The following is a 24,237-nucleotide window of genomic DNA, read 5'->3' on the forward strand; positions in this document are numbered from 1 at the left end:
ACATCACAACAATACTATCATAAAACACAATAGAGATAGCCAAAACCGCAAGTTTACTTCATTAAAATCTTTTTTAAATCATACACTTCCAAAAGAATAATCGTCATATATTCTTTAAAATAATACTAGTGTATGAAAATTAAACAGTACTATTCTTCAAAATACTACTTCCACTCCTACTAGTAATGAAAATCATATTACTCTTAAAAGAGCATTCATTCTTAAACTCTGGTACCCTCCATCTTGAATGCTCCAGTATCCTCTCCATCCTGATCTTCTTCGGGGTCTTCCTCTCCACTTGGCTCAGCTTCGAGCACCACCGAAGTTGTGTTAGGTCAACAATATGGTGGCCAATCTCGCACACCAGAAACCTTCATTGACTTATACTCCGAAGCAGCACCTATTGGAACCAATTCCTTGGTCTCCAATTCTACCTTCTTAGTCGGCCTTCGCAGAGGAATCGTCGGAGTAACCTTCTTCTTCCTTGGGTCATTCATTGCTTTCATTGCGAACCACATCCTTTTCTTAATGCCAAACATTCTGAAATTATAGAATAAGATTAACATCAGTACGTTCTAAGTGAACCGTAAAGAAATACAATGAATCCTAAACTTAAGCTCTAATCAAGAGAAAACGCTACGCGGAAGTCTTATACGATAGAATCCTAGAGACACTTGAACCTAGAGTGGCTCTGATACCAACTGTGATACCTCTCGAATCCGAGACACGGGTTGATTAGGCCCAGGCCCAAACCCAAGGGAATATCAAACAATTAATATTTAAATGAATACAGAATACAAATTGAAGAAATAAATAATAAATGGTTGAAAAGAACTCTAATTTGAAAATCTTAAAAAAAATAATTATTAAAATCCAAAACTCCAAAATAACTTCATAAGGTTAACAACTCGGGAATCCCTCAAAATGGACCCCTAATAATATTCCAAACTGTAAAGTAACGAACTGAAATAATAATCCAGAACTAAATAAAGAAAATAGTCCTACGTAGTCGGTGGAATGAATGTCTGTATCTGCTCTGTACAATCAAGTTCTAACCCTGGAACTGACGAGCACCTGAAAAATAAGAGAGTGAGTCAGGCTCACATGCAATTCCTATTCTACTATGATCCATACATAAACCTGATACACAGATACATCCTAGATAGACTCAATAATATCTAAAGTAGTCCATATATGTATAAGTACACACTATAGGACGCTCACTAGTCCAATAGGTCTGTCTCAGCCTGAGTAGAGATACCATGCAAATCGCACATAATGTGGTCATGTGTACCTAGACTTACCAAGGAACAACACCTATGTCCAGTTATCCATCCTAGGCAATATACGCACCCCAACCATGGTCCTGAGACTCAAACTCAAACCATGGCACCATAATAATTAATATATAACGTCTGCAACCTCCTAATACGAAATATCATCCATCTGGTATAGTGGCCTGATATATGTATAACAATCCATCTAGAAACCAAAGTAGGTCATTCAATTCTTTATTGATATGATATAAATATGAGTAGGACTTCACCTTTATGGTTAATCCATACCTCAATCCAAATTAGGTAGGACTTAGTATTTAAACTAATCCATCCCTAGTATGCCACCGTCCCATACCGGTGCATACAATCCTCCAAATAACATAACTGTTAAAACAATAATTGTTATTTATCAACCATTATCTACGATATGCATAACTACGGTTTAATACATATATCATGACATTAGGCAATCATTACAGAACCTAAAAATCATGCTCCAACAATTTAAACAGCTAAAATAAGTCATAGCATTTAAATTCTCCAAATCATCCATAAATTGATACAGTTAAAAGCAAACTAAATACCAATTTAATACAAACTAAGCATAGTTAATTCCAAGTATATCACTATGCTTATAGCTTCGTTTAGGTATGATTCACCAGTATTAAAACATATATACAAGAATCTACAAGTTCTAGTATGTAAGTTGATTATCAACCAAAGTGCTACCTGTAGGGTTTTTTCCTAATTTCACATTGTCCCTTCCTTAATCCATTCGTGAATTATTGTTTCCCTACATTTTTATAGGTCCACAATACTTTCCTACACTATGTACTGCAACTTAAACGGACCAAAAATAGTCTGCACAGTCCAAACGCAGCCTAAACACCCACTGTACACAATTCTGGGCGAGAGTGGGCTAAGTTCCCAACTGAGCAGGCTATGTTCCCAACCCAGCCGGCTAAGTTCCCAACCCAGCAGGTGAAGTTACTAACTTAGCCGGCTAAGTTCCCAACCCAGCTGGCTAAGTTCCAACTTAGACGGCTTAGTTGGTGCTGAAGTCGTCTTCTTCGTTTGTTCAGCCTCTGTAAACCCTAAAACTTTATTGTTAAGGACTCTAAGCTTCAACCTAAGTCTCATACATCCATACTAAATTAATTTAAGTGTTTTAGTAGGCAAAGACTCAACTTCAAAAATGGTTCACGCTAAAAAATCTAAGAATAAAGAAAATCACGAACAAGCATTCAAAATCATGAAACTCTCTGTTTTAATCTGATTTAGCATGCATGACTATTTGTTTTAGCATTAATTAAACTCCTGGAGTCTAGCTAGGCATGCACAGAACACAAGTTTAAGGGAAAGAGACAGAATAGAGACTTGCCTTTGAGTTTCAGTCTGAAACTCTAAACCACCGTTTTCTGAATTTTCCATCCAACTCCCCACTGCTGCTCCACCTCCTTGTTCTTGGTTTCACCCACGAATAACCACCCCTTCCTCTGCCTTGGTCCAACCTTGATCCAAACCAAATCCTAGTTCCCTCTTCTGCCGTTCTCTCAAAACTCTTTCTGCCTCTCTATATATTCTGTTTCACAGAATTTTGATTATTTTTTTCTAAAACCCTAAACCATAGTATTGCTTATACTTATAGGTGAAATCAATAACCCTAGTTCACGTGTAATTAGAGACTAAGCCCTAAGTCTAATCCTAGTCGGCCTATGAAACTATCTATGTTATATATTCATCGGCTAAATACACGTGAATTTTACTGTAAGCAATAATGGTAACTTAATTTAATACAAATTTAACATTATAATTATTACACTAATTTAACCCCATTAAAACATTTAATTAAACCAAGGTACACAACAAAAAGAAAATACTAATTTAAAAATTAACACAAATACACCTAAATACTACTTAATGAAAATACACAAATCAATTTAAAGAAAACAAGAAATCCACCAATGGAATTTAAATTCATAATTAAATAATTAAATCACAATGAAAGCAAGTGAATACTAGAAATAATTTTAAACACTTAAACAAATAAGCAAACAGTCACATAAAATGCAAGAAAACAATAATTAAAAATACCTAGACTATCCTTTTAAAATTAGGGGTATTACATGCCTCCATGTGGGCTCATGATTTATCTAAGAAATTAAAGACTTGCTACCATGCGGGCCGACGATTTAAATAGAGATAGAGTTGGAAAAGCTCACAAAGGGTCCTTAAGCAATTTCAATATATTTTCACTTTTTGCTTTGCCTTGCTTTGTTTTGCAAATTTTTAGATTTTTAGCTTTTTATGCTTAGCTTAGCTTAGCTTGCTCCTTTTGCTTTCGAATTTCCCTTTGCTTTACTTCCTTTGCTCAAAGCACCTAGTCAATCAAGAACAAACACAATAAGTAACCAAAATAAAATAAAAATAAAGACAAGATCAAAAGAGTACTAATTCCTGATTGATTTCCAAAATATGACGTTGTTAAAATTCCCGGCAATGGCGCCAAAACTTGGTGTGTGTCGTCATCAAGCACCCAAAGTTGCAACAGAAGTGAAGTGTGGCTAAGTTTAAATTTGTAGATTGCCATTACCACTACTAACTATTAATGTAGCTAGAGTGAATAGGGATCATCCCAAGGGATATGGAGTGTATTTTTGCTTAGAAATCAACGTTGGATTAGTAGGTCGAATGATCAAAAGATGAGTTGGTGATTGAATTAGAATACAATGCAAACTAAATAAATGCAAAATGAAATAATTAGACTAAAATGAAGTGTAGAGAATGTAAGGAAGGAGTTTTGGGACTTAGAGTGTACCACTAATCATTACCTTCCTAGACATCCAATGTTTGATGGATGAGGAGGATTATATGTTGCAATGAAAGTGTGTGCCATTGATTGAATTAACAAGCATGGATGGCCAAGTAAGCATACATTGTCTAGCCAAACTAGTGAATAAAACAATATACAAAATTAAGCCATTATTCCTTCCTTTAAGTCCACAATTAATGCATATCCATCAAATTAGAGAAATATACTACTTGCATTCATAGGTATGGAACATTAAACAACAGCATGGATTGTCCACCTATCTAAGAAAGTAAAGCAACTACACTATAACTAAGCTAGTGACATGAAAATTAAACTAATTAAATTAAAGAGGTGGCACAATCCATCAAGAAATAAGTATAAACCATCAAATAAACCACAAGAGTAATCTATTTAAGCACCATGCCTTGATCATCACTAGATTCATAATATCAACACATATAGACATGCATCAATGTCACAAAATCTAGAAATAAACACATGAACCATCCTAGCATACATAGATATATGAATAGAACTAAATGATCAATTGGAAATATTAAACTACACAAATCATTGTAGAAACAAGATTTATATATATATATAAGATGTCAAGGTATTAATTACAACACAAATCCCCATTAGTTACAAACATCAAAGTCTAGAAGGCATGCTTAGGGCTTGTTGGCACTAAAACTTGGCAGCCACCTTAGCGGTGACGTGGACCAGTGAGGAGCTGACAAGTGTTCAGCACGGTTCCAAGGGAAGTCGGCCAATAGAGGGACAAAAGGAGAAAATCTAGGGAAATATATTTCAGCCACCTTATTGATAAGGTTGTTGCTAAATATATATTTACAGAGATTTGAATCAATTCAAATATGGTCATCGATTGCAAGGGGAAGACTTAGAGATTTAGTTACAATAAATAACTAAATCCCTACGAAGTAGGAATTTAGTTGAAGAATGAAAATGAAGGTCGTGGAAGATGGCAACCATGATATGGGCAAAGCTAAACAAGGCAAGTGACATTTATAAGTATTAAATAATGGATTTAAAGGGAAATATTGTGGCTATCAGAATATAGAGGTTGCTAAAAATTAGCAAACTTTATAGCAACAAGAGCTGATCAAGTCGAATGAATTAGTAGATGACAGAGAAGGGTATTTCACTGAGGAAACTGAAAGCATTAATATTGAAGGCAAAGTACACTGGATTAGACTCAGTTTGAATTTTGAGAAGAAATAATCAAGGCAGAGAGATATTTCAGCAAGAAATAAAGATAGATTAGTAGATTTAGAACTTCTATAAATAGAAGTATTATAATTTATTCCAATTTATCCAGCACCAACCACAAATTAGCATGAATCAAAAATTCATCAAATGACTTAACATCATCTTTATCTTCAATTCATTTTTGTCCAAATGGCAAATTTCATTCGGAGAATATGAGTTCCAGTAACTTATCATTCTTTTTGCAATGTCTAATTATGTTATTTACAATTTATCTTAATTTTATGCAAACAAATTCAAATGACAAATCTTTGATCAGATTCATGTCAATTTAATTCGGCCTGTCATATTCCATTACACCATTACTTTTCAGTCCATTTCATTTCAGCCATCTTTATTTTAAAGTTAATTTAAATTCAGCCAGTTCATTTAAATTACTTTACTTTTCATTGCATTTTTTACTTCTTTAAACACCTTAGATAAAAAGTCCTTGTATCGTATCAAGGCATAAAAGAACCTTGCTGTGAGTTCTAACTAGTCTCTTTCCCACACAATCTCCTGAGAGTCAGCCATCGAAAAAAAAGATAGGCTGATGTTCGAATCATAATTTTGAGTGTTTTGTACAAATATTCTGGCACACTCACAATAGTCCATCGACTGGCATAAGACCAAAAACCGCACGAACATATTTTGGCACGCCCAGTGGGACCACTACTAGTGGGTGCTTAGAAGAGGTAAAAATGCCACCACGGCTTACGAAAAATTCCAAGGCCGTGGCTACTGATAAGTTAGCTTTGATGCAAGCATAGATGAGCTCCTTAATAGATGCAATGGGAAGGATGTGTGCACGTTATAATGACATGCATGAAATTATGTCCTAGTTTTCAGCCACTATTTTGAGTAGGCCGAATTAGGCTAGCAGCTCCAACAATCAGGAATCGGCTTTTCAGCTGAATCCGTCACAATCTACTCGGCCAGAGAGGGCCGTTGAATCATTACAGCCATAGCCACCCATAATGATACTCTAACCAAGCATAACGTCAAGTCAGCCGGTGAATATTCCATTAACCTGGGCAAAAAATCATCCGCAGCCTATTATGTCAAGTTTCAATCAACCGCTAATAGCAAATCTGTGGCCACAAGTAATTCCACCAAACCCTCCTCGGGTACCTTTGAACTCGAGGGGCAATCAGATCAAGTGGAGACCCCCAAACCCACTATATAATCATGTGCAACCACAGGTTGGGCTCGGGGTAGAATATGGCTAATCAGCCACATGATTGGCCGAATTACTATCAACTGGCAGCTAATCAGCCGCCAGTGTATAATTAGGTACCACCAATGTTTAACTAAGTACCACCAGTAGTCAATCAGCCAGCAAAGTTTATGCTAGACAGAGGACAATTAGCTAATTTACTTGCCCAAGAGTATGGCCTGGAACTTAGAGGTGCCGACCAACCAATTTATAGAACTCTATATCCAGAAGTGATAAATCAAGTTGAGTTCCCTAAAGGCTATAAAGTCCCTGATTTTGTAACCTTTAGTGGAGAAGGTAATCAATCGACCGTGGAACACATTGGCCGCTTCACAGTTCAATGTGGAGAGGCCAATGTGAGGCCTTGGTTAAAATTAAGACTTTTTCCTAACTCTTTGACAGGGACAGCTTTTTCATGGTAGATATGTTTACCTTCTAACTCTGTTTTTAATTGGTCACAGATGGAGAAGTTATTTCTTAATCAATTTTACCGTACTGAGATAGAACCAACTTTGGCCGATTTTTCCAGGTTGAGCCAATTACCTTTTGAATCGGCCAAGACATTCATTGCAAGATTCAGGAGGGCAAGGTTAAGATGCCATGTACCTCTTCCAGAACAGGAGTACATCCGTTTAGCCTTGAACGACCTTGATTTTGAACTCCGGAAGAGGTTTGAAGGAGTCACATTCTGTGATGTGTACGACCTGGCCGAGAAAGCTACCAGGTATGAGTTGGTCCTTAAGAAGGAAAAGGAACGAAAAAATTCCTCTAAAGATACGTACTATAGGAATCCCAATTATGAAGTTTTTTTAATCAATTTGGTTGACGAAGAAGATCTTGATGCTAATCTTGCTAAAATTATTATTAAGAAGCCTTATGTATATGAGGCTTTGACAAAACCAAAGGCATCCACCAGTGGTACTCAGCCATCAACTTCATCGGCAAGGAAGGGCCGATACTGGTAAGGTTTATACATTTGATCTGGCCAAGACAATTTGTTAGCTGACAAACAAATATTTGATCATTTGTTAGCTGACAAACAAATTATTTTGCCAAAAGGACACAATATACCATCAGACACTGAATCCAAAGGAAAAGAGTTTTACAAATTTCATAATTCATGGAATCATACTACTAACAATTGTTATGTATTTAGAAATGTATTGCAGAAAGCAATCGATGAAGGTGTATTAAAATTTCCTGAAAAGAAGCCAGACGTGATGGGGGTCGATGATGATCCATTCCTTAATATTGTAAATACTAATGTGATCAGCCTGTCACTTGAAAAAGCCGCTGATAATGGTAAACAAGAAAGATCACTAAAAATTCTTGATAGTTCATCATCAGCCAGCAACGATGAGTAAAGGGTAAAGGGCTTAGAAAATTAGTTGAGGGAGGCTCAAATTGCCCTCATCAACCATGGCTGTTATCCAAGTTGCAAAGGCTGTGGAAATAATCAAGACAAGATGAGCTATTTTCCATGAGATGTTGGGTTATCAGTTTAGACGAAATCGTGAAGAAGTCAATCGTCTAATATTCAGAGAAAATGGACCAAAGGCAATAAGAATCATTCAGTTAGAAAGATCTATGGCTGATAGAGTTCTTCCAGAGTAACATTCCTATCCTAGTTTCAAAAGGAAGCAATAATCCAGTCAGAAATATGGGTTTTAAAATGGAAAGAATCTAGCCGTGTAAGAACGATCAGACCTCCTTTGGTTGACCCTGGTAGATGGACTCGTGTGAATCATTCGAAGTTTCCCAAGCAGCCTCCTACACGTACTCAAAAAAGGGGGATGCAGAGGAAGAATGTAGAACTTAGAAGAAAAGTGGTTAAAATCGACCAGGTTCAATCAGCCAAGAAGGATGAATTAGGGGAGGCTGAAGATATGGAGGTTGTTATATCGCTTGGGAATGAAGCATCCTCTTACAAGGAGAAAGATGATCAGCCAAATCAAGATCCAAAGTATGCGGCCAAATACAGAATTCGTTTTGGTTCCCTTCCGGATGAGGTAAATTGTAATATGGTTTTTGTTTTACCTTCTATGTTTGAAGCAAGGACGGAGCCCAAGATGAACAGGGACATCACATTAGCCAATCATAAGGATGAGGCCAAATCATCACAAATTAAGAATGACTCAAAGAGTTCATCGGCCAGGGTAGGATTAGTTTCTTAAGACCAACCAACTGAGGCCGATAAAATCATCTTTGAAAAACCACCTCTGGCCATGACACAACTGTTGAGGCCGTTGTATGTTAAAGTATTGGTTGATGGTCAGCCAATCAATAGGGTGTTGGTCGATAATGGTTCGGTGGTAAACGTCATTCCAACTGACGTGACCACTAGTGGTTTTAATGGAGGATCTAGTAACACCAAAGGTATTTTGCCTTTAGAAATTACTATTGGTGGTAAAACATCCTTCACGGCCTTCTTTATTATTGATTTAACTGCGGCCTATAATCTTCTTTTAGGCCAAGATTGGATTCACCCTAATATATGTATCCCATCAGCATTGCATCAGATGTTGATTTTCTCTGATGGAAATAAAGTAAAAATTGTTGAGGTTGATAATAAACCCTTCATAGCCAGGGTATATTTGGTCGAGGCTGCACTTTATGATAAAACTGTTGTACCTATCAAATTTGTTAGCATTAACAGGATGGGATGACCAGCAGCAACAAAGAAGAAAAACTTGGTTAATACTGATATTAAAAACTATTGACCGAAGTAGTTCGGCCGAAAATTGATATTTTCAGGTCGACCATTAAAGAAATTGAAGATATTTCTGATAAATCACACAAATAAAGAAGAAAGAAGCAGCAAGCTTTCAGGGCCGCCTGTATAAGACTAAAAGTAAACCTGGCTGAAAAGAGATTGGCCAAAGAAGAGCAATTATATGAAGATGTATCGGCCAGCACGGTCGATATAGATAATGAAGGTTTTGAAAAGTTGGATGCAATCCAACTTGAAGATTTGGAGTCAGCCCCTTTCAGGATGGAAGATAATAAAGCAGAGGTTTAGGATCCTTTATATGAAATTAATGTCAGTACTAAAGAAGATCATCGGCTATTATTTGTTAGTGCTTTGCTTGAGCCTAATTTTTAGGCCGATTTTATCAATTTATTAAAGGAATATAAGGATTGCTTCACTTGGAGTTATGAAAAGATGCCTAGCCTATCACGGAAGTTGGTAGAACACAGGTTGCCTAGCAAGAAAGACTTTCAGCCATATAAACAACCACTAAGGAGGATGTCCATGGAAGTAATGCTCAAGATTAAAGAAAAAATTGAAAGACTTCTTAAGGCAGGGTTTATTCAAATAGTTACGTATGTTGAATGGCTATCTAATGTTGTTCCAGTAATAAAGAAAAATGGCAAAATTATAATTTGTGTGGATTTTCGTAATTTAAATACTGTCACTCCAAAAGACAAATATCCAATGCCAGTGGCCGATCAACTTATTGATTCAGCCGCTAAACATGAAATAATGTCTTTTATGGATGGCCATTCTGGTTATAATCAAATCTATATAGTCGAGAAGGATATTCCCAAAACGGCTTTTAGATGTCCTAGGTCAATTGGTACTTTTGAGTGGGTTGTAATACCATTCGACCTAAAGAATGCAGGGGCAACCTATCAAAGGGCAATGAATTCAATCTTCTATGATATGATTAGCCGATTTATAGAAGTCTACATAAATGATGTGGCTGTGAAATCATCGGCCAAAAAGAAGCACTTGGAACACTTGAAAAAGGCTTTTGAAAGGATGAGCATCCACAAATTGAAAATGAACCCATTGAAGTATGCATTTAGGGTCTCAGCTGGGAATTTCTTGGGATTCTTGGTACTCCAACGAGGCATAGAAATTGATCAAAATAAGGCCAAAGCTATTATGAATACTATGGCCCCAACTAGCAAAAAACAGGTACAAAGGTTTCTCTACTAGGTAGGTTTTCTTAGAAGTTTATTTCTAACCATACTGGCCGAGTACATGCTTTTTCTCCTTTATTGAAATTAAAGTCGTATGAAAATTTTTACTGGAATTAATCCCATCAGAAGGCTTTTGACAAAATAAAAGAGTATTTGGCAAACCCTCCGGTAGTGATGCCTCCAAGAAAGAAATGGCCATTGAAGCTTATTTATCCGTAGAGGAATCAATTGGTAGCATGCTTGCTCAAAATAATGAACTTGGAAAGGAACAAGCTGTTTACTATTTAAGCAGAGTACTAACAGATGTTGAATGCAGATATTCTTCAATTGAGAAATTTTGTTTATCTTTGTATTATTCAGCCATGAAATTAAGAGTTTATATGTGGCCGGTTTATGTTTACATTCTTTGTCAAACTAATATGATTAAATATATGCTATCAAGGCCATTGATCACTGGTCGAATAGGTAAGTGGGCATTGGCCTTGATGGAATTTAATTTTATCTTTGTCCCATAAAAATTAGTTAAAGGAAAGGTTCTGGCTGATTTCTTGGCCGATCATCCTTCAACTGATCTTAATCCACAGGTGTATGATGAATTAGAGTCTTTAGCCGTATTCCTAACCCCTTGGACATTGATGTTCGATGGATCAAGCAAGGTCGATGGAGCAGGGGTAGGTATTTTTATCATTTCATTATCCGGTAGAAAGACTTCTTTTTCATTCTTCTTGGATTTTAAATGTTCAAATAATCAGGCCGAATATGAAGCACTTATAATCGGCCTAAAAATTTTAATTGAAATGGCTGTTGGTGATGTGAAAATTTTGGGAGATTCAAACTTGGTACTTAGTCAAATTACTGAAGATTTCAAATGTTTAAGTTGGCAATCAAGGCCGTTTCATTCTCTGGTCACTTCACTAATTAATCAATTTGATAATGTTCAACTTAAGTTTTGGCTGAGAATACAAAATGAGGAGGCCAATAATATGGCCCAAGCAGCCTCTGGAATAAGAGTACCAGCCGGAGTTAAAGATCAATTGATAAAGATAACACGAAGATCATTGCCATCGGCCGAAATAAGAAATACTGAGATGGTTGATTCTTGGGTAATTGATATAGAAGATCTGACCGATGATGACTGGAGGATACCATTCATAATGTTTCTCTGAAATCCAAACGTCAAAACTGATAGAAGTATCAAGAGAAGAGTAATCTATTTTCTACTCCTTAATGGGGATCTATATAGAAAAGGCTTGGAAGATGGACTCCTACTACAATGCATAAGTAAAGAAGAGTCTTTTCAGGTTATGGCCGAGGTACTTAAAAGTTGCTGTGGAGCCCACCAAGCAGGAATTAAAATGAGATGGCTGATTCGAAGGTATGGATACTATTGGCCAATAATCAAATTATGGCCATTTAGAGGTTGGGGCCTTGACCTTATAGGTAAAGTTAATCCACCATCAAGTGAAGGCTATCACTAGGTGATTATTGCCATGGATTATTTTACTAAATGGGTTGAGGCCAAAGCTTGTAAAACTGTTGATCAACAAACAGTGATTAACTTCATGGAACAACATATTGTCAATAGATTTGGAATTCCAGAAACACTTGCTTCAGATAATGGAACAGTGTTTAGGGCAGCTGTGTTGCAATTCGGCCACAATATGACATCCATATGACAGCTTCTACACCATACTATGCCAAGCAAATGGTCAGGCTGAGTCCTCAAATAAAATTTTGATAGATCATTGAAAAAATGATCAAAGATAAACCAAGAAGATAGCATGAGACTTTATCTGAGGCTCTATAGGCCTATAGAAATTTGAAAAGAATAGGTACAGGAATCATACCATATATGTTAACTTATGGACATGATGTTGTTCTGCCTATAGAAATGAAGGTTAAATCGGCCAGAGTTGCATTCCAAAATAATCTAACTCCGGCTGATTACACTCAAACAATGTTAACAGAGTTGGAAGACTTGGATGAAGTCAGGTTCGATGCTTTGGATCACATCATAGCTCACAAGAAGAAGGTAATGAGGATCTATAACAAAAGGGTAAAACCTAAGTCTTTTACTGAAGAAGATTTAGTTTGGAAAGTTGTTCTGCCAATAGGTAAGGTTGATAGAAAATATGAGAAGTGGTCTCATAAATGGGAAGGGCCACACTTAGTTCATCAAGTCTTAAGTGGAGGAGCATACAGGTTGAAGTATTTTAGTGACCAATTGCATGACTACCCCATTAATGGCAGGTACCTTAAGAGGTATGTGCCAACAATCTTTGAAAGGGAAAATTAAAGTCAACCAGTACCTTTGGCTGACCATGTGTACCTATATGTAATAAATTCGGTCTATTTATAGGCTGATTTAGTTGTTTAAATTTTAATAAAATTCTTGTTGAAGTACTGATGTTTGTTTAAAGCAACAAAAGAGGTCATTTATTTATTAAAGTGTAGAAGCATTACATCATTTGAATTTATACACTGAAATGGCCACAAAAAGGTCCCATTGAAAAAAAAGACTTATATGTTTGCTAATTTTTCCTTAAAATCGGCCAAAATCACTAAGAACCGATTAAAGGCAACCATAGCTTGTCTCTTTGATTCTTCTAATTTAGGTAATTCTTCACGAAGACTTACATGCTTGTGAGCAAGGTCTTGAGCTTCAAACTGCAATGTGGCAGCTTCGTCAGATAAGATGGCCTTACGAGCATTAATCTGGTTGATCTCTTGTTGGAGGACTTTTTCTCTCTCTTCAAGACTGATGAATTCTTTGTTCACTCGGTCAAAGGTAGAAGCTTGGTTTAATAACTAATCACCAAGATTTTCCTTCCTGCTCTTACTCTTGTTAAACTGATTGATCGATTCATTGGTTTGGAAAATCTCATCAGCCAAAGCTGGCAGTTGACATTTGAAAGTAGCAATGGTGGCTTGTAGGTGGACTGGGAAGTCTGGATACTGGCTAAGTATGGTAAGAACAGCCGTGAGTTCAGTCTCATATTGTGGAAGATCAGTAGCATCTCTTTGTAAAATCTCAACCAAAGCTTTTTTAGTTTTTTCCATGGTTTGTATTAGGACACTGGCTGAAGTAACTAGAATTGTTCCTGAGGATTCACTTTCTCTCTCCTCAGTTACTGAAGCTACCACATCTTTGAAGAAATTACTTAAGGCCCAAAGGGAGGAAGCAGGGACTTTTGGTGGTGGAAATAAAGGAACGATTTGAGTTTTTTCATGAACAACCTGCCAGTATGAAGAAGTTTAGATTATTAAATTTTGAAGTATCAGAAAAATTTAAGGTATAAGATAATCAGTACCTTTGATGATTCGGCCACATCTGCAGCCAAGGGAGGCTGATGGCTGATTACTGGTGGAAGAAACTCTGTCTGAAAAGTTGTGCTGTCTCCATGAGATGAAGCTTTGGCAGGAGTGACTTGGACATTTAAAGGAATCTCAATGGGTTCATGAAAATCCTTCAAAGAGCTGAAATTTCTAATTGGGCTATAAACCAAGTCAATGAGAGGAGATTGCTGCAAAAAAAAGACCAGTGATGTTACCAAAAGTATTGAAGGTTGAAAAGCTTATGAAAAAAAAAAAAAAAACCATCATTAGCTCTTTTTCATCTTAAGAATGATCAAAGGGATCATCAGCTACATTAATCATAGGATCATCGGACAATTTAATTACAAGAACGTCAACCACATCTTCTGTAGGCTGAGGACTTGTTTCAACTTCAAGTTTTTTGCCCACAAGAGAGATGGTTGATTTTATAGACTCTTTGAGAGTTTAGAGACCCTTTTTTGGCCTTGTGAGCTTTTATGAGATGTGTTCCCCGTTTGAATGCTTTCTAATACAATCTTACTTATCAATATATATCAGAAAACAAAAATTCAATCTGAACTGTTTTTCCCGTTTTCTGTTCCAGTCACCAATGTTCTTTCCATGTATGATTCAGTCACCAATGTTCTTTACATGCATGATTCAGTCACCTGACTCTCTAGCCCCAAGATGGTGTTACCCGCATTTCAATTGATGTTTTGATTTCTCACTCTTCCATTCTTTTCTTTTCTTTTTTGATAAGTAGATATTGTATTAGACAGTGTTCATAAAGGGGAACGCAACCCGCAAAAGTTACACTAGGCCAAATAGGGCCCCTAAACCTCACTCTTCCTCACCTTGTCGGAGCTACTACCCATTTCATCCAAATTCACCATGAAACATGCCCATTTATCTACGAATAATGTCGACTTCATAGGAAATCCAGTAAAGAGGCAGTTTGGTGAAAACTCATGCATCCATTTATCTACGAATGTGTCTGGGTACGAGTGCACAAGTGTGAATGAATTTCAAGTTCTCAATTCATTAAGAAAACTAAGGAAAATCATTTCAAACATACACTGGAAAATGAGTAAAATCACATCGTAGAACAGAATTTCGCCCAACGAGTTTCAATAGGAGAACAATCAGAAACAATACATTAGGTCAAGAACATGATTCACAAAATCTGTTATGTAGCATAATACAAAAGAATTTCCTGGAAGTACTGTAATTCATTACAAATTAGGTTCATGTATTGCTACCATCCATACGGGCATGTGACATAACGAATATAAGAAAAAAAACAATTACCATAAGTTCATTACTAAGAAACGCTCGCTGCTGAAGGTATATTTAGAAACTTCAAAATAAAATTTGAGAGTAACCTCACCTCCCATAATATGATGCCCAGTGAAGCGCCGTCCTTCCCCGTGCATCTCTGAAATTAGGACCAACACCAGCAGCAACTATGAGACCCATTGCCCAATCATAACCAAGAGCAGCTGCCAAGTGAATAACACCATGACCTTCAGTATCCAAAATATGTGGTCCTTTACCTCCTTCATGTACTTCACAGAATAGCCACACATAAAGTTTGTACTTCAGAAAATTCTCAATCAACAGATCTATGAAGTCCACATTATTCCCACCAGATGCCATAAGCGCCTCCTTAATTCTTTCCCAATCAAATTTACTGCCACTTTTAACTGAACATATATCATTCTTCAGCTTACATTTGTCACACTCAACAGTTGAACAATTCAACCAATTGGTCTCTAGGCCTAAATCTAGCATTTTAGCCAGTTGTATAAGAAAATGCACTTCATCTTCTGCTGTTCTTTTAACATGGGTACGAAGTGAAACTCCTGATGGTTTTTCTCGAAATTCAAAGTCCCGCACCTCACTGCAGGCTAACCTGTTACTGCACGTTATATAGAAGGGCACACGCCCAGGAGCATGGAAAGGAACTTGGCATCGAATGACATTGTCTGTCAGAACTTCAGCAGAAGCTTCAATCTCACCAAACATGCAACACCATTTTAAACCAGTAGAAAGCTTCTTGTCTCCCAGAAAAGTACCTGTGATCATAACCTGAGCAAAAAAGACCATTATGGACCAACTCTGTCTAGCATCTATTATTGAAGTACCAAGTTCCTATGTAATTTTGTGGTGTAAGAGAGATCATTCTTTAAAAAAAAAAAAAAAAGCCTACCTTTGTTTCAACACCTGAATAAGCCCAGTCCGGCGCAAAATCACAGATACTAAATAGTTGCTCTTGGGAAAGAAAAGGGCCCAGAGAAACAATGTCCAACTGCATATGATGTGACAAACTGTTGACACCCATTTTGGTAATCGGGTTTGGGCTTTAATTGGATTTGATATGCAGTGATATGGTGTCATGGGCCAAGAGTACATGGGCTTGGTGACTGATGGAAGCAAGTATTTGGGCTGCACGAATATTGGGCTGACTGATGGACTGATGGAAGCAGGCTTGAGAATGTGGATTCAAAGGACTAGATTACAATTGTGATGGCATTAGTACAGTAACAGGGCAAAGTTGTGATCGGAGAGGAATATTTTTTAAAATATTTTGAGACACTTTATGTCAGATAAGATTTGTTTGGTTAGTTAGGAATTAATCTTTATCTAAGAATCTTAGTTTGAGTTTAAAATTAGTAGTAAGTGAGAGTTTTATTGTAATTAGAATTCTTGTTGGTAGGAATTTGTTTACAATATTTTCTATAAATGAACAAAAGGGTACGCTGTACTAGAGGTCCAGCACCCTCAGAATCTTTATTATTATTTGTTTGCTTTCTCAAGCTTTTCCAAGAATAGCATTCTTGCTATTTCTTCTTTCTTTCCTTCTATACTTCTCAATCTCTCTTTCTATCTTTTTCTCTCTCTCTCTCTCTATCTTCATTCTTTCCCTTTCTTTTCTTGCTATATCTGTTTTCCTCCTTTTTCTATTCTCTTAATCTTTTACTATAATTTATTCATTGACAAGTTCTTTTAACTAAGGCAATTCTCGAACTATAAGAGGAGTATCACTGTTCTCTTTATCCTCGCATCGTCTGAAACTCAACCCTTGAAAGAGACTACAAGTTGACAATTTACAATCGGACCATATATTTGGTTATGGCACGCCTGGCTTACATCAAATTAAGATCGGCTTCATCAAGCCGATTTTAGGGTCAACATTTTTGGCACGCCCAGTAGGACCCCATCAAGTGAGCAAGTTATAGTAAAGATGCCTCCAAAGCTAAGAAGTTCGAAAGGCATGAATACAAGAGATAATACTGACGAAGAAAATCCACAGATCGGCGTAGGCGATGATGCCAACTCATCTATTCCATCCGACGTTCCTTTGAGTCGGGTACTGGAATCGATTGTGCAAAAAATCGATGTCCAGCAAGCACAGATCGGCGAGGTAAGGTCTCAAATGGGAGAATCAAGTCAGTTTTTGGTTGCTCAAATGCATGAGATGAGGTCGATGACTGGGGAGTTAAACCAAATGATGTACACTCAGTTGGAGAAGATGAGCCAAAAACTTGAAACCAATGTACCGGCGAATCAAAGCCGACAAGATCAGGCTGAAGCGTCTCACGTCAATGAGTCCATATTTCAGTGTATGACGGCACCATTAGTTCATATATCCCAAAGACCTCGAACAAGCACCATACCGCCAAATGCAGGATTTGGTGTTACAATTGGCAATGTACCGAATCATACACTTGGCATGCCGATGGGAAATCCGCCAATCTTATCAAATCCGTCGGTGGTGAATCATGTTTCGGTGTTCCAGCCATTAATGAATGATCAACCCGTGCAGCGTTCCAATGAGCAGCCGATTCCACCAGTGAGAAATCAGCAAGAAGGGATCAGCCATCTAAACCAAGGTAGGATTAATCCATTGATACCTCCAGCGGCTTCTAGGGGGCAAGTAAATGCCGATCCACAAAGAGAGTGGGTTAATCCATTCATTCCTCGGCACCCTCATGATCCTCCAGGAAGAAATGCAGGGATTGACAGAGCTCAGATTTTGGTTTTAATCCAAGCCGAAGTAGCACAGGGTCGCAGATGTGCTCGGCCAGTATACAGAAAGTTGTATCCTGACCATGTCGATGCTCATGAGCTGCCTAGAAATTATCGGTATCCTGATTTTTTTATATACAGTGGCGAAGAGAATTTCTCTACGGTGCAGCATATTGCAAGGTTTACTGCACAATGTGGCGAAGCAGGTCCTAGCCCTTGGTTGAGGATGAGGTTATTTTCTAGTTCTCTAGCCGGGGCAGCGTTTGAATGGTACAGTAATCTACCGGCTAATTCGATTCAGACTTGGGATGAGATGGAAGAGGCATTCCATACCCAATTCTACCGAACAGAGACAAAAGCTACGTTGGCAGACATATCTCAATTATCTCAGTTGCCAAGCGAATCGATTGAAACTTTCGTGGCCAGGTTCAGAAAAGCTAAACTCAAATGCCGAGTAAGTTTACCAGAACTAGAATATATCAAGTTGGCATTAAATGGTCTAAACATTGACAATCGCAAGAGGTTTGATGGGGTTGAGTTTCAAGACCTCTTTGACTTAGCAGACAGGGCTTCTCAGTATGAGGAAATACTAAAAGAAGAGAAAGAAATGAAGAATTCTTCCAAGGGTACTTGGTACAAGGACCCTAATTATGAGGTATTCTAGGCAGAAGTTGGAGATGAATTAGAGGTTGAAGTTGCAGAAGTCAATATCAAAAGGCCATAAGTTTGTGAGGCGTTGGTTAAACCTAAACCTACCACGGGGAGTAATGCAACATCAACGTCCACATCGGCACCGTCAATAAGGAAAGGTCCTGCTGATACCGGGAAGAATTATTCGTTCGACTTGTCAAAAACAAATCAAATCTTTGATCGCTTGATGGCCGATAAGATGATATCTTTGCCCAAAGGGCATAGAATTCCATCGGTAAGTGATTTGAAAGGAAAAGAATATTATAAGTATCATAATTCTTGGAACCATGCTACTAATGATTGTACAGTTCTATGAGGTGTATTGCAGAAGGCTATCGATGAAGGTACTTTGAAGTTCCCAGAGAAAACTTCAGAGACCATGCAAGTAGATACCAACCCATTCCCCATGATCGCATCCACTAATGTGATAAGCATAGCCAAGCAAGAAGATCAGCAGGAAGCTGAAAAGGCATCAGGCGAGTTCCTTTCATCAAATGTGACTTTCGAAAAGATGGCAGAGTTGCAGAGACAGTTGTGGGAGGCACAATTGGCCTTGACAGACAAAGGTTGTTGCCCAAATTACAAGGGAAAGCAGAAGCTAAAAGAGAAAGAGATTTTGGAAGATCAACCAAAGAAGAAAGGAATTCTTGAGAGGCTTACATTCCTAAGTAAGCCTGATGAAAAGCGGCAAGGTTATTCCAGCAGCAGTCATGTAAAGGCGGAAAAGGAAAATCGGCAAGGAAATATATCTAGCCGATTTCATCCACAAAATCGGCATCCTCGTTTTAAAAGGCAGTCACCAGTTCAATCGAAAATTTGGATACAAAAAGGAGCCGATTCATATAAGGTACGGACTGTAAAACCTAAAACAAACTCAGCGGAGGACAGATGGAAACAGGTCAATCATCCAAAATTCCCTAAAGCTTAACAATATCAGGATGGAGGCTTAACTCGGTCTCAAAAACGTAGGGAACAAAGGAAAAGGGCTGAAGTGAAAAGAAAAGCTAAGGAAAGAGGCTGAGTAGTATTAGCCGATGACATCAGTAGTCCAGATCAATTGAATGACGAACATCAGCCGACGTGGCCCAGACGCAGAGATGAGTTCAGAATCCAATTTGGGAGTTTTCCTGATGAAATGTCGTGTAATATAGCATTTGTTGTACCAGCAATGTTCCAAGCTTCATCGTCGTCAACTGCAAGTCCAGAAAATAAGGATGCAGAGTGTAAATCAGAAGGAAGAGGGACTCAGCCGATTCAGAATTTATCAATTCTTTCATTAGAATCGGCAGAGAAGGTAGTCTTTGAGAAACCTTTGTTAGCAATGATTCAACAACTCAGGCCTTTGTATATTAAGGTATGGGTAGAAGGTCAACCTATTAACCGAGTCTTGGTAGACAATGGCTCGGTTCTAAATGTTATTCCATCAAACACGTTGAAGAAGCTCGGCAAGAGTATAGAAGATGTTATTTCTACTGATGTAGCAATTTGTGGTTTCAATGGAGGCTCTACTAGCACTAAAGGGATTCTTCCCTCATAAATAGACGTTGGAGGTAGGACATCTTTTGCGGCATTCTTTATAATTGAGTCCACGGCTTCCTATAATTTATTATTAGGCCGTGACTAGATTCATTCAAATATGTGCATCCTATCATCATTACACCAGATGCTGATCTTTTGGGATGGAGATAAGGTGAAAATAATAAATGACAATGATAAGCCATTTGTGGCAAAAGTGTACTCGGCAGATGTTGTTTTGTATGACGAAGAATGTGTTCCTATTCGGTTTGTGGGAACAGGAGCCGATGGAAGACCAACTTCGGCAACCATGAGAAGAAGTCTTACCGATCATGAGGTCGGCGAGTTGCAGCAGGAGACTTCCAGTCCGAAGGTAGAACTCCCTCGGCTTACTATAATTGAAGAAGTTATTGATGGAAGCGAAACTTGAAAGGGTAGCTGCTCGGCAGCAGGCCTTTAGGGCCGCTTACATTAGGCTTCAAGCATACATAGCTGAAAAACGGCTAGAGAAAGAAGCAATAATGGAGCCAGGAGCATCGGTTAATCTTACCAAGATCGATCGGTTCAATAATGAAAAGCTGGATGCAATACATGCAATACAGTTAGAAGACTTGGAATTAGCACCAGCTAAGCTCAATGATCTTAAAGCAGAAACTCAGGATCCATTAAAGGAAATGAATTTAGGCACTGAAACAGAGCCTAGACCAACTTATATTAGTGCACTGTTAGAACCAGAATTGCAAGCCGAAGTTATCAACATGTTGAAGCAATACAGTGACTGCTTTGCTTGGAATTATAAAGAAATGCCGGGTTTGTCCAGAGATCTGGTGGAACATCGGCTGCCCAATAAAGATGGCTATAAGCCATACAAACAGCCATCTCGTTGAATGTCTCAAGAAGTGGTAATAAAGTTAAAGTAGAAATCGAACGATTGTTGGATGCTGGCTTCATTCGAACCACAAGGTACATTGAGTGGTTATCAAATGTAGTCCCTGTTATCATAGAAAATGGAAAATTACGTGTATGTGTTGATTTTTGAAACATAAATTTGGCAACTCCAAAAGATGAGTATCCAATGCCGATAGCTGATCAGCTAATTGATGCGGCTACAAATCACCAAATTATGTCTTTTATGGATGGACACTCAGGCTATAATTAGATTTACATAACTGATGAGGATATTCCAAAGATAGCTTTTAGGTGTCCTGGATCGATTGGAACTTTTGAATGAGTGGTAATGCCTTTTGGGTTGAAGAATGCTGGCGCGACATATCAGCGAGCTATGAATTCTATTTTTCATGATATGCTCAGCAAGTTTATGGAGGTGTATATTGATGATGTGGTGGTGAAATCGGCAGAGAAGAAAGAGCACTTAGTCCATCTCAAAACATCTTTTAAGAGAATGAGGCCTCATAAGCTAAAAATGAATCCAATAAAGTGTGCCTTTGGAGTATCGGCAGGAAACTTTTTGGGTTTCTTGGTTCATCAAAGGGGTGTAGAGATCGATAAGAATAGAGCCAAGGCGATTATTGATGCTAGTGCTCAGAGAAGTAAGAAACAGTTGCAGAGGTTACTTAGGCAAGTGAATTATCTTAGGAGATTTATTGCTAATACAGCCGAGAAATTACATGTGTTTTTCCCGCTACTCAAGTTGAAGCCGATGGAAGAATTCAAATGGGATGATACACATCAAAGGGCATTTGACCAGATTAAGAAATACTTATCGAGTCCTCCTGTCATGATGCCTCAAGGAAGAAATGGCCAATGAAGTTATATTTATCGGCTGCTGAAGAATCCATTGGAGCTATGTTAGCATAAGAAAATCAAGCAGGAAGTGAACAAGCAATATATTATCTCAGCCGAGTTCTAACTCCAGTCGAGTGTAGGTATACACCGATTAAGAAATTATGTTTAGCCTTGTATTTTACAGCAATGAAATTAAGAGTCTATATGTTGCTCATTTTGGTTTATATTGTTTGTCAAACTGATCTTATAAAGTATATGCTATCAAGGCCATTAATTACAAACCGGATTGGCAAGTGGGCTTTAGGACTAATGGAGTTCAACTTGGCATATGTTCCACAAAAGGCAATTAAGGGAAGAGCATTGGTAGATTTCCTTGCCGATCATCCTTTGCCTGAAGTTGAGTCACAAGTCTTTGATGAGCTTGACTCGGCATCCATATAGTCATAACTTCCCCAATGGGAAATCAAACCTCGTTTTCCTTCTTTTTGGATTTCAGGTGTTCAAATAATCAAGTCGAGTATGAAGCATTAATTATCGGTTTGGAAATCCTGTTAGAAATGGTAGTTAGAGACGTCCACATTGTGGGAGATTCAAGTTTGGTGATTAACCAAATTTCGAAAGACTTTAGGTGTTTGAATTGGCAATTGAGATCATTCCATTCATTGGCAACCCAATTGGTTAACCAATTTCACAGTGTGACTTTGGAATACAGACCGAAAGCCATGAATAAAATGGCTAATGATTTAGCACAAACTACTTCTGGAGTCAGGGTGCCGAGGGGTATGAAGGAAAGGATAATGAAAATTGCACGCCGATCTCTTCCATCAGCTGAAGCAAGAAATCAAATTATGGAAGAAATCTTTGCCACTGATGTTGCCGAGTTAGATGACAATGATTGGCGAATCCCTTACATCCTGTTTTTGCAACATCCAACTCCAGAAGTCGATAGGAGAATAAAAAGAAGTACAGTCGATTATGTTCTTATGGATGGAGATCTTTGTAGAAGATCGGCTGATGATGGTTTATTATTTCAGTGTATTAGCAAGTTTGAAGGTTTGAAGATTATGGCTGAGGTACATGAAGGGATATGTGGAGCTCACCAAGCTGGCATAAAGATGAGATGGTTGATACGACGATATGGATATTATTGGCCAGGAATGAGAAAATATTGTATGACTTATGCAAAAGGCTGTATTGACTGTCAAAAACATGGTCCAATGCAGTAGGTCCCAGCAATAGAAATGCAATTACTAGTTAAACCATGGCCTTTCAGAGGTTGGGCTATGGATCTAATCGGCAAGATTAATCCTCCTTCATCAAAGGGTCATCATTGGATTATTCTCGCTACCGATTATTTTACTAAATGGATAGAAGCCAAGGAATATGTATCGGTAACTCATAATACCGTTATACAGTTTTTGGAGCGACATATCTTTCATCGATTTGGATTACCGGAAACAATTGTTGCCAATAATGGTTTTGTTTTTTGAGCAAATGAAGTGTTACAACTCGGCATTGATATGCAAATGAAAATGGTTACCTCAACACCCTATTATACTCTAGGGAATAGCCAAGCAGAAACGTCAAATAAAGTTGTGATTGAAATTATTGAAAAGATGATAAAAGACAAGCCGAAGCGTTGGCATGAAGCCCTTTCAGAAGCCTTATGGGCCTATAAAAACTCAAAAAGGACAAGTACAGGGACAACTCCATATCGGCTAACGTTTAGTCATGATGCAGTGTTGCCGATGGAGTTAAATGTAAAATCGGTAAGGATTGCCTTGCAACATAATCTCATACCTGCCGATTATAACGAAGCTATGCTTGCCGAGTTGGAAGACTTAGATGAAGTCCAGAAACTTGCTTTGGATCACCTTATGGTGCATAATGCAAAAGTCATGAGGGCTTACAATAAAAGGGTGAAGTTCAAGTCATTTGCAGAGGGCGATATGGTTTGGCAAATAGTTCTTCCACCTGGAAAGGTCGATAAGGTCTATGGCAAGTGGTCACCTACTTGGAAAGGTCCATATTTGGTTCATTAAGTATTGCATGGAGGCGCTTACAGGTTAAAAGATTTAGATGGTGAAATCCATGAGAGACCAATAAATGGAAGATACCTTTAAAAATATAAGCTAACTATTTTTGAGCTCATGGAAGAAAAGAAAAATTCCAGTAAGTCAAGATAGTGTGGATTGTATTTTATATAAGGTATGTAGAGATAAAATTTGCTAAATAAGTAGTAGCATCAATATAATGTGATAACTAGATTGTTCAAAGAAAACCACATTACTTCCCAAAAAATGCAAATTGTTTGAAAATCATATTACAAATCCATAATAGTTGTCATTTGAGAATAAAATTCAAGGTTGGTTAAAGTTCTGTTAAAATTCTTCAAATTGGGCTTTGAAACTTGCCCATGATACCCTGGTTTGATCAAGCTTCGC

At 37.8% G+C, this 24,237-nt stretch overlaps 4 protein-coding genes across 4 annotated transcripts; 3 read left to right on the top strand and 1 right to left on the bottom strand.

Moving 5' to 3' along the window:
• The first annotated feature begins 6,702 nt into the window (after positions 1-6,702).
• Positions 6,703-7,935, top strand: LOC132268978 (uncharacterized). The gene is made up of 3 exons (XM_059769928.1): positions 6,703-6,927; positions 7,033-7,489; positions 7,604-7,935. The coding sequence occupies exons 1-3, from the start codon at positions 6,703-6,705 to the stop codon at positions 7,933-7,935; spliced, it is 1,014 nt and encodes a 337-aa protein (XP_059625911.1).
• A 2,754-nt stretch (positions 7,936-10,689) lies between these two features.
• Positions 10,690-11,664, top strand: LOC132268987 (uncharacterized). The gene is made up of 3 exons (XM_059769955.1): positions 10,690-10,963; positions 11,021-11,169; positions 11,251-11,664. The coding sequence occupies exons 1-3, from the start codon at positions 10,690-10,692 to the stop codon at positions 11,662-11,664; spliced, it is 837 nt and encodes a 278-aa protein (XP_059625938.1).
• A 3,452-nt stretch (positions 11,665-15,116) lies between these two features.
• Positions 15,117-16,154, bottom strand: LOC132268995 (calmodulin-binding transcription activator 3-like). Its single transcript, XM_059769967.1, has 2 exons — positions 16,023-16,154; positions 15,117-15,901 (listed from the first exon to the last, which is right to left on the bottom strand). Exons 1-2 carry the CDS (start codon positions 16,152-16,154, stop codon positions 15,197-15,199), a joined length of 837 nt encoding a protein of 278 aa, XP_059625950.1. The 3' UTR covers positions 15,117-15,196.
• Positions 16,155-23,325: 7,171 nt separating this feature from the next.
• On the top strand, positions 23,326-23,835 carry LOC132269004 (uncharacterized). Its single transcript, XM_059769978.1, has one exon. It carries the CDS (start codon positions 23,326-23,328, stop codon positions 23,833-23,835), a length of 510 nt encoding a protein of 169 aa, XP_059625961.1.
• Positions 23,836-24,237: the final 402 nt, after the last annotated feature.

The sequence above is a fragment of the Cornus florida genome, unplaced genomic scaffold, assembly GCF_030987335.1.
Source record: "Cornus florida cultivar Cherokee Brave unplaced genomic scaffold, ASM3098733v1 CherokeeBrave_3.0.0_Hap2_Chr01, whole genome shotgun sequence".
NCBI classification, from domain to species: Eukaryota; Viridiplantae; Streptophyta; class Magnoliopsida; order Cornales; family Cornaceae; genus Cornus; species Cornus florida.

Excerpts from the sequence above, each read along its gene's own strand:
- LOC132268978 (XM_059769928.1), top strand. The coding sequence starts at position 6,703 with ATGCTAGACAGAGGACAATTAGCTAATTTACTTGCCCAAGAGTATGGC. Across the intron at positions 6,928-7,032 it reads TTCAATGTGGAGAGGCCAAT|ATGGAGAAGTTATTTCTTAA; the intron begins GTGAGGCCTTGG and ends AATTGGTCACAG. Across the intron at positions 7,490-7,603 it reads ACCAAAGGCATCCACCAGTG|CTGACAAACAAATTATTTTG; the intron begins GTACTCAGCCAT and ends ATCATTTGTTAG.
- LOC132269004 (XM_059769978.1), top strand. The coding sequence starts at position 23,326 with ATGGTTACCTCAACACCCTATTATACTCTAGGGAATAGCCAAGCAGAA.
- LOC132268987 (XM_059769955.1), top strand. The coding sequence starts at position 10,690 with ATGGCCATTGAAGCTTATTTATCCGTAGAGGAATCAATTGGTAGCATG. Across the intron at positions 10,964-11,020 it reads ATTGATCACTGGTCGAATAG|TTAAAGGAAAGGTTCTGGCT; the intron begins GTAAGTGGGCAT and ends CATAAAAATTAG. Across the intron at positions 11,170-11,250 it reads GCAAGGTCGATGGAGCAGGG|GCCGAATATGAAGCACTTAT; the intron begins GTAGGTATTTTT and ends TCAAATAATCAG.
- LOC132268995 (XM_059769967.1), bottom strand. The coding sequence starts at position 16,154 with ATGGGTGTCAACAGTTTGTCACATCATATGCAGTTGGACATTGTTTCT. Across the intron at positions 15,902-16,022 it reads ATTCAGGTGTTGAAACAAAG|GTTATGATCACAGGTACTTT; the intron begins GTAGGCTTTTTT and ends TTTTTTGCTCAG.